The sequence below is a fragment of the Nannospalax galili genome, unplaced genomic scaffold, assembly GCF_000622305.1.
Source record: "Nannospalax galili isolate Female #2095 unplaced genomic scaffold, S.galili_v1.0 scaffold488, whole genome shotgun sequence".
Classification (NCBI taxonomy): Eukaryota; Metazoa; Chordata; class Mammalia; order Rodentia; family Spalacidae; genus Nannospalax; species Nannospalax galili.
Genome location: NW_008360316.1, coordinates 1736054 through 1745494, shown reverse-complemented (window position 1 = coordinate 1745494; position 9441 = coordinate 1736054). Strand labels below are relative to the sequence as shown.

General features: G+C 42.4%; 1 protein-coding gene across 1 annotated transcript in view; it reads right to left on the bottom strand.

The window, feature by feature from the left end:
- Spryd7 (SPRY domain containing 7) overlaps window positions 1-9441 on the bottom strand; it is a gene marked incomplete in the record, with an annotated part of 36239 nt that overhangs the window by 8321 nt on the left and 18477 nt on the right. Inside the window, 2 exon segments of the mRNA XM_008824963.3 lie at window positions 938-1104; window positions 4971-5087. Coding sequence (XP_008823185.1) covers window positions 938-1104; window positions 4971-5087 — 284 coding nt within the window.

Below are 9441 nucleotides of genomic sequence, written 5' to 3'. Positions count from 1 at the left end.
AAAAAAAAAAAAAAGTCATACTTTTCTTCAATCTTTCTAAATTACCATGTCTGGCCAGGGTTACCTTATTAGAAACCTTCTCTCATTCTTCCCAGATTCCTTTCACCTTGATATCAGAGCCAGGAATCCAAGACTCTGTGCACAAGTCAGCTTAGCCGAGTCTCTAGGACTATTCTCAATAGCTAGTAGTCTTGATTCTACACAGGGTTTGTGGATATTATTGGATGAGGGGAAATGTCCAGAAAAGACAGAAAGGGGTCTTTGAGTTACATTTCAATGCGTGCTTTGAAATGTAGTTAAATACATCACATTAGGAATAAAAATAGGGAGTCTCAATAACATGATATTCTTACTTTCGAAAACAATAGCCCCAAGCAACAAAACAAAACAAAACAAAACACCCAACACTTTTTCTGTAATTATGCCTCAGGATTTTTGAGTGCAGTTCTTTGAAGAGCTCTGAAAGTGGAGATAATTTAGTAAGATTAACAAAGATCAGCTTCTGATAAAATGCTGTGATTCTCTAACATGTTCCTAACAAATTAATGTGAAGATTTCCTCTAAGAGGTCAATAGCCTTAAAAAATTCTAATATTTTCTAGTATGATCAAAAAAATATATAAATTGTGTAGTAAGGTTTCCCTGATGTGACAGTAGGATACTGTTTAGCAGCCAACATATCATTAATTCTCCTGCATGGAAATACAGGGTCAGTCACCCTAATGTCCCAGGTGGGTGGTCATCAATTCCAGAAGGGATAGTAAGATGAGGCAGCATATCTGCCAGGTGCTCTCTCTGGAAACTGCATCACCTCACTGGATCCAATCCCAGGGCTTTAGAATACAAAGCACAAACTCCCATGTCAAGCAGGCCTACTCAAAGCAGCTCAACTTTAATAATTCACAGTGGACCAACAGCAACTCCACCAGAAGACTCACCACCACATCTCCCTCCTGAGGAAGGCTGTTTGCTGGCAGCCTGTTTTTCTCTTCGTTGTTGTGGTACAGAGCTCCATCATTTCTCATCACCAGACTATGCATGTCTCGGCCAAGAGGAATCTGGTTCAAGTTTACCTTCTGAGTCGCAACACCTATACCCCAGATTCCTAAAAATATAACAGATTAAATACCTCCCAAATCTGATGACTGTAAATATAAAAAGTTATTTTAAAAGGGAGTATAAGGGTTTTTTTTTTTTTTTTTTGGTTTTTTGTTTTTGAGATAGGCTCTTATCATGTAGCCCTGGTTGGCCTGGAACTTGCTATGTAGACCAGGCTGGCCTCTGCCTCCAAGGGCTGGGATTAAAGGCCTGTACCAGCATACCTGGCTATAAATTGTTTTTTTAAAGAAGCACCTTAAAAAAAAAAAAGACAAAATAAGAAGCATCTTATCTTATGACCACAAAACTGTTTCTTCTTTGTTTTAAATCTTTTACAAGAAGGTTTCAGGTCAGTGAGATGGCTTGGTGGGCAAAAGTGACATAAGCCCGATGACCTGTGTTTGATCCTCAGAATAATGTTAAAGTGGACAGAACTCACTTCACAAGGTTGCCCTCTGACTTCCACAGACCCACCCCTCCACAAACAATAATAATAAAATAATGCTTTTTCAAAAAGTAGGCTTTGAAGTATACAATGTTCTCTACAGATGAACTAGGAGATAAGGTTTAAATTGTCACCTAGCTATGTTACCTTGGACTAAGTACTTACCTTCCCTGTTTCCTTATTTGTGAGGTCAACAGCATTTAAAAGGTAAGGAAAAGATACAAGACTACCCAAACAAAGCACTTGAGATAGGGTAAGTCTTCAAAAACATGAGAAAATCAGGGCTGGAGATGGCTCAGTGGTTAAGAGCACTAACTGCTCTTGGAGAGGACCCGGGTTCAATTCCCAGCATCCACATAGCAGCTAACAACTGTCTGTAACTCTAGTTCCAGGGCATTCAATGCCTTCTGACTTCCACTGGCACTACATGACACAGCTGCACTTACACATATGCAGGCAATAATACATTCATACACATAAAAATAAAAATATTTCAACCCCCTCGAAACATTAGAATGTAAAGTACACACACTAAGTATTCCAAAAAATGCTAGTACTTTATCATTATTTCTCTTAAGATTTTTGAAAGCACCATAGGGTTGGAAGCACAGTTCAGTGGTAAAGCACTTGCCTAGCATGCTCAAGGCCTTGGGTTCAATTTCCAGGAACACACAATTAAGTGGCATGAATTTTTAAAAAATAATATTTCCCTGATTATTTTTTAGATTTCCTACAATGTGTTTTGATCACATTCATCTCCTCCTCATGTCCTCTCTCTGGTCTACACACACCTTCCCATCCCCCTCCTTTGTGTTCTCTCTTTTTTTAAGTCCATGGAGTTCAATTTGTGTTATCCAAATACTCTGGGATGTGGGGTCAGCCCCTGGAGCATGGCTGACCTACTAGGGATCACACCCTTAAAGAAAATTGACTCCCTCTCCCAGCAGCTATCAATTATCAATAGCTTTTCAGCTAGGGGTGTGGCTTCATGTCCAACTTCCTCTCTTCTAGAGTTTTTTTTTCACTCTCTATTTCAGAGTGGGAGATTACTATCTTTAGTTATAGTCATGAGTAATAAATAATGTATGTAATGAACAATAATATGAAAAGTTGAAAACTAATAAGATATAAAATCATTTTCTCACCCAATGCTGGAGACTGAAACCCAGTACCTCACATATGCTAGGTAAGCACTCCACCACCAGGGTAAAGTCCCCCTCCCCCTACGCAGGCACTCCCTTGACCAGCTAAAAAAATATTTAGAGCCCTGGACTTTTTCCTCAAACCACTTCCTTTCTAGTTTTTATTAAAATCAGGAGAAATTTTACACATGAAGAAATTTTAATGCCATGGTATTAACAATGTTTCTGGATTGAGTGACTCCATCACAAAGTTGCATCATGTCTGGATTTCACTGTCTTGACCTTCAAAATAATTTGGCCATATAATTTATTTCCCCAAGGGGAGCAACTGTAAGAGTGATAGCAGGTGACAATAGTAATTTCATACATTTCCAGAAAGGGTTCTGCAGTCTCCTCACTTCTAAAGAACTGTAACAGTTACCTCCGATTTCAACAAAGGATTAATGTTACAAACTCCAATACTTTATCTACTCCGGGGATATCACTGGGAACAGTGTCCTACATAGAAAAATCCACAATACAATTTTTATTAGAGTTAAGGTTCAAAAATTATTTGCTTCTTTTAAGAAACAAGTGCATTTAAGGGAGTACAGCAATAAAACTTGGCTTTGTTCCATTCCATTCACATAGGAAAATCAATTTTTAAAACAACACAGAAAGCAAACCCCAGAGAAAACTTTTGTATTGCTTGTGGAAGATTCATTTGCTCACTCCAGTTTTTTATTCTGTATTTACATTACTCATGGCTCAAGAAGGATTTCACTAGAGATTTCTTTATAATACAGCTTTTAATTAAAAAAAACTCCCCTTGTATAATACCGTACAAGTTAACTAACTAATAAACACACAGACATGCCATAAAATTCAAGAAACTCCACACAATTTTTAAAAAGTATGGTTTGGATATGCAGTGTCCCTCCCAAAGGCCCATGAGGATCTCAGCTTACGGAGTCAATCAGGGAGTGGTGATTGGGTAGTGAGGACTCTGCTTCTATCAATGGATTAATCCTTTTGTGGGTGCACAGTATGAGGGCTGTGATGGCTAAACTTTATTGTCAACTTGACTGGATCTGGGATTAGGTGAAATGAGAGAGAAGTTCTTGATTGGATCATTTGAAGCTGGAGGACCCACCCTAAAAGTGGGCATTACCTTCTGATGGCAGCCCATACAAAAGGCCATGGCAGAAGGGAGCTTTTGCTTTTTGCCTACTTGTCTTCTCTCTTACTGGCAAGCTCATCTTGTTGCTCTGGCCTTCCTCCGCTGATAGTAGAACCATCTTCTTCGGATTGCAGCATAAACTGAAGACTAGCAGATTTCCAGGAATTCTTCAGGCCTTCAGCACCAGATTGGGACTGCTGTGACATCCAGCCCTGTGGACTGAGCAACTATGGGATTCTCAGCCTCTCCAGTGTTGTGCAGTCATTGTTGGACTATTCTGACTCTATCCTGTAAACTAATCTAATAAATTCCTATATATTTCATCAGTCTGTTTCTTTAGAGAACCTTGAAAAATACAAGGGTATTATTATACAGTGGTAATGAAGGAGGTGGGTCCCATTTGAGAGGAAGCATTTGAGAGGAAGGAGGTCACTGGGGCCATGCCTTTGATGAAAGTATCTTGTCCCCTGCCTCTTCCTGTCATCACCTCTGCCTTCTGACTCTCATGAGTAACTTTGCAACACCACACCCTTCTGCCATGACTTTCTGCCTCATTTTGCTAAGAAACAATAGAGCCAGTGACCATGAACTGAGACATCAGAAATGATGAGCCAAAAGCAGTTTAAGCTGTTTTCTCAGGTATTTCGTTACAGCAATGAGAAGTCTAACTAGCATAAGAAGTATACACTTTAGACTTCTTCCAGAATTCCAAATTCAGAGGACAAAGAATGGGGGCATCTTGATGAGTATTAAGACAAAAGCTTGCCCTAAAGATGAAATATTAAGAATCCACATATTTTATATGCCTGACAAAATAAAATGGAAGCCCTAGGACCTGTAAATGATGCTTCAGTGTCCTGTTTTTAAAACACTGTCAAACAGAGTTCCTATGAGGCACAAAGTACAACTCCTATAAATCCTATTTCACAGAAGAGAAAACAGAGCCTAATTTAGTAAACTGACTAATTTAACCTGGACCACAGATGAGTGAAAGACTCGGGCCTTTTAAATAAATTTTCAGATCTTTTAAAAAAAATTATTATCTCCTGAATCTTACTATAGTAAGACTATAGTCTTACTATTCAGAACAACCATGACTTTCAACAGTTAAGTACAATTATACTAACCTGTAGACTGGATTTTGAACTCAAAGTAGCTTTTGTTCTGATGTAAGGGTGCGCTGGCTAAACAGCCTCCAGTGCCACATATTCTTCTTCCGTTTTTCACAATCACGACATCTGTTCCTAAGCAAAAAACACAGATACAATGAAGTTTTGTATTTTTATATCTAACAATTGGGGCTAATTTGTTCACTACCTTTGTGTTTGTGTGTACACCTGTGACGTGTGAGGTTGCACATACAGAAGTAAATGTTTCTCTTTATACCTTTCCACCTAATTTCTTTTTGAGACAGCATTTCCTTGTAGCCCCAGCTGGCCTGGAACTCACTATGTAGACCAGGCTGGCCTTGATCTCACAGAGATCCACCTGCCTCTGCCTCCTGAGTGCTGGGACTAAAAGCGTGCGCCACCACGCCTGGCCTTTAATTTTTTATTTTATGTAAGTGTATTGCCTGCATAAATGTAAGTGCACGTGTTGTGCAATGCCTGTGGATGTCAGAAAAGGGTGTCAGATCCCCTGGAACTGCAGTTAGGATGGCTGTTAGCTGCTATGTGGGTGCTGGGACTTGAACCTGCGTCCTCTGAAAGTGCAGCCAGTACTCTTAACCGCTGAGCCATCTCTCTAGTACCACCACCTTATTTTTTGAGAATGAACCTGGAGGTCACTGACTGGTTATACTGCCTGGCCAGTGAGCCCCTGGGTCCTCATGTTTTGGCCTCCCAGTGCTGGGATTGCAAGCATGTGCTACCATCCCCAGCTTTTCATGTGGGTGCTGGGGATCTAAACTCAAGTCCTCATGTTTGCACATATGTTCACCCACTGAGCCCCATTTACTCTTAATAAACAACAACAAACAAACAAAAATTTAAAAACAATTACAATAGAGTACATTAAATTGGGCAATGGGCAGTAAGGGGAGGTGTGGATAGGGAAGGAGCTCTAAATATCAATTATACTGTATGAAAATTGGCAAGAATTCGCTCTTTCCATTTTGTGCATCTTTGGGGAAGTCACCATTCACTCTAGGGTGACTGCAAAGGAGTAAAGAGGCAAAGACCGTCAAAGAGTTTCAAAGAGGCTTGAGAAGGCAAAGCTGGGAAAATGGTGGAATGCAGAGTCTTGCATTGATAGGATAATGAGCCCAAGGAACTGAGCTGGAGAAGCTGGAGAAGTGGCAGCTGGGAGTCAAGCCACTGTAGGTCATGGCTTGAGAGCTGTTACGGCTGGCTTTGGCCATCAACTTGACACACCTGGGGAGAGGGAACCTCAATTAAGGAGGAATTTCCTCTATCAGATTGTCTGGTGGGCATATCCACAAGACATTTTCTTGACTGTACAGTGGTGGGGGGGGAGGGGGCTAGACCACTGTGGCACTGTCCACAGTGGTGGTCCTGGGCAGGTGGTCCTAGTTGTATAAGAAAGCAAGCTGAGCACAGGCAAGAGGAACAAGCCAGTAAGCAGTGCTCCCTCAGTGGTCTGTACTTCAGCTCCTGCCTCCAGGTTCCTGTCTGAGTTCTTCCCTGACTTCCCCAGAACATGGCCTGGACCATCACTCGAAAGTGTAAGATGCAATAAACCTTTTCCTCCCCAAGTTCCTTTTAGTCAGAGTATTTTATCACAATAATAGAAAGCTAATCAGTACAGGAATTAGTACCAGGGTCATGGGGGTATTGCTGCGAAGGACCTGACCATGTCTGGGGAGGACTGTGGAAACATTTGGAACTTTGGCTTGAAAAAGTTGTTGAGTGGTTGGAGTTTAGTGAGCTATTCTGTGGGAACTTGGAAGATAAGAACAGTCAGAGAAGCCAGGCATGGTGGTACACGCCTGTAATCCCAGCACTCGGGAGGCAGAGGCAGGCAGATCTCTGTGAGTTCGAGGCCGCCCTGGTCTACGGCATCACATATGTGTGCATTTAGATACATGCAGGCAATACACTCACAAAAAAAAAAAAAAAAAAAAAAAAAAAAAAAAGTACAGTCAGAGATGTAAATAATGAAGGCATGACTTGTGGCATTTCAAAGGGAAGTTTGAGAGTCCCTCAAAGACTCTATCTGGGCCATTTGTGTGATATTTTGATATTGTGATATTTGTGGTTTCTTGTTAGCTGGGACTGAAGAATCAGCTGTGATTGACAAGAAACAAGCACCACTAAAGTGAAACCTTTGCTATAGTCGGGTGATGGAGGCTGGTCCGCTGGGGCTGAGAGATTAGCTGTGATTAAGAAGAGACCAGCGTCATTGAGGTGAAATCTCCTGGGGAATATTTTTTCAGGGTCAGCACACAGAAGCTGTGATCCACAGTGGCCAAGGCTACATCTCAAGCTAAAAGATGGACTTGGTAATATGTAAGAATCTTCCACATGGTACTGATTTTGAAAATATGAGGGATCATGGAGAGCAGCTGAGGCTTGGCACCATTTGGCAGGGATGAAATCCCTGTAGAGAAGGCAGGGGGGCATCAATGAAGGTGAAGCCTCAGTTATGGCGGAGACCCCAGCATATAGGAGATGGCAGCACTGTGGGAGGTCCACCAAGGGCAGTAGCAGGTGTGAAGTGGAGCCAGCAGGAACCTACAAGATAAGCTGTGTGTGCTGTGGTTGGCAGAGCCAGAGAAGTAGAGCTGCCCAAGTTCTTTGGTGTACAGAAGATTGGACCCATGGTTAAGAGAATTCAAATTACTTTAAAGACACACTGAACTTTTTTTTTTTTTTTTTTTTTTTTTTTGGTCTTTTTGAGAGCATTGGAATTTTTAAGGAAGGTGGGACTTTAAAGTTTTGTGTTTTATGCTGTGATATTAATGTGAGACCTTGGGGATACACAAAGAAAGGAAAGGTTGAGGTTTATGTGTTTATGTGTCAAGGTTGATAAGGGGTGAAAAGTCATAGTTGGTGTCACTTGTCAACTTGACACACTTTGTGAGAGGGAGACTCAATTGAGGAATTTCATCTATCAGATTGCACTGTGGGCACATCTGTGAGGCATTTTCTTGATTGTTAAGTGATGCTGGAGGGCCTAGACCACTGTGGGTGGTGCCAACGCTGGGCAGGTGGCCCTGGGTCATGTAAGAAAGCAGGCTGAACACAGGTCAGAGGAACAAGCCAGTAAGCAGCATTCCCTCAGTGGTCTGTGCTTTAGCTCGTCTCTAGGTTTCTGTCCTGAGTTCCTGCCACATTTACCTGAAAGATGGACTGGACTATCACTTGAAAGTGTAAGATGGAATAAACCCTTTCCTCCCAGTTTATCACAGCAATAGAAAGCTAACTAGGGCAAGAGCAGAGCTGCAGAGTTGAGTACAGCTGTAGAGATGAAATGGGTAGGACCCAGATGGAATGGGTGGATGAACGGATAGTGGGAAGATCATCAGAGAATAATGTGAATAGGACTCTTTAACAGCAGGGATGGAGCCAAGGTGAAGCCCTTCAGATTCTGCCTGTTAGTCCCTGACACATACACCAGGTGACCAGATGACAGAGATGGGGGGGCACTCTGCCTCAGGAAAAGGTCTCAGAGGACACTTAAGATAAACATACTTGAATCTGACCCACAAGCCTCTCTCCGGGGTAAGTCCATCACGCCCTCTGCGCCTTGACTCCCCCCAGCCTCATTCACCCTCCCATCTCTCCCTGCCAGTCTCTCCTAGTTTGGGTCCTGCCCCATTCCTTGTCTTGGGGCCCCAGACACCTGGGGAACCAATACTCCTTCCTGATCCTTTTCATCCAGACCAACATAGTGCCTTCTCTGGGCCCCAGGAGCACTGCTTCTGGGCCTGGCCCCGTGCTCATGTCCCTCTGCTTCCCTGGGCCTGCACCACCCACCTGCTTCTTTCTGGGACCCAGGGGCTGACCTTTCCTCTTCCTGATCCTTTGCATCCAGACCAACACAGCTCATCAGGGCAGTCCCCAGAAGTCCTTGGGGCCTCTTCGCGCCCCATCTGCCTTTGCATCTCTGGGTGGCATAGCCACCAGCTGCCCTAGACCAGCATCTTTCCTAGGTTAGGCTCCAAGGCCAGTCCAACCCCCAAATTCCCGAGGCCAAAATCGTTCCTGGAGGGATTCAGACCTTAGGAGAAGGCCTGAAAACATTTGACCCTCATCTGAATTGGGCCTCTGTGGGAACTCCCGAAGACAAAAGCAATCCATCCACTCCAATATAAAATCAAAAGAGAGAACTGGAAGCTTAGACAAACCAGCCTTTATGCCCAAAAAGTAAACCACAAAGACACATAAAGTTCACAAAAAGAAGCACACCTAAACTTGAAGGCCTGAGTCTCACACAAGAATCAGAAACTACAAAAGAAATTCACATGTCAAAATCACAGAGAAAAATAATAACATGAAAAACCAAAATAACATATCCCCACAAAATACCAGTAATCCTCTAGAGGAGCACAATGAGAATCCCCTAGAGACAATGCAGGACATGGAACTCAAAAGAACAATGATGAATATGATAAAAGAATTCACTGAATTTAAAGAA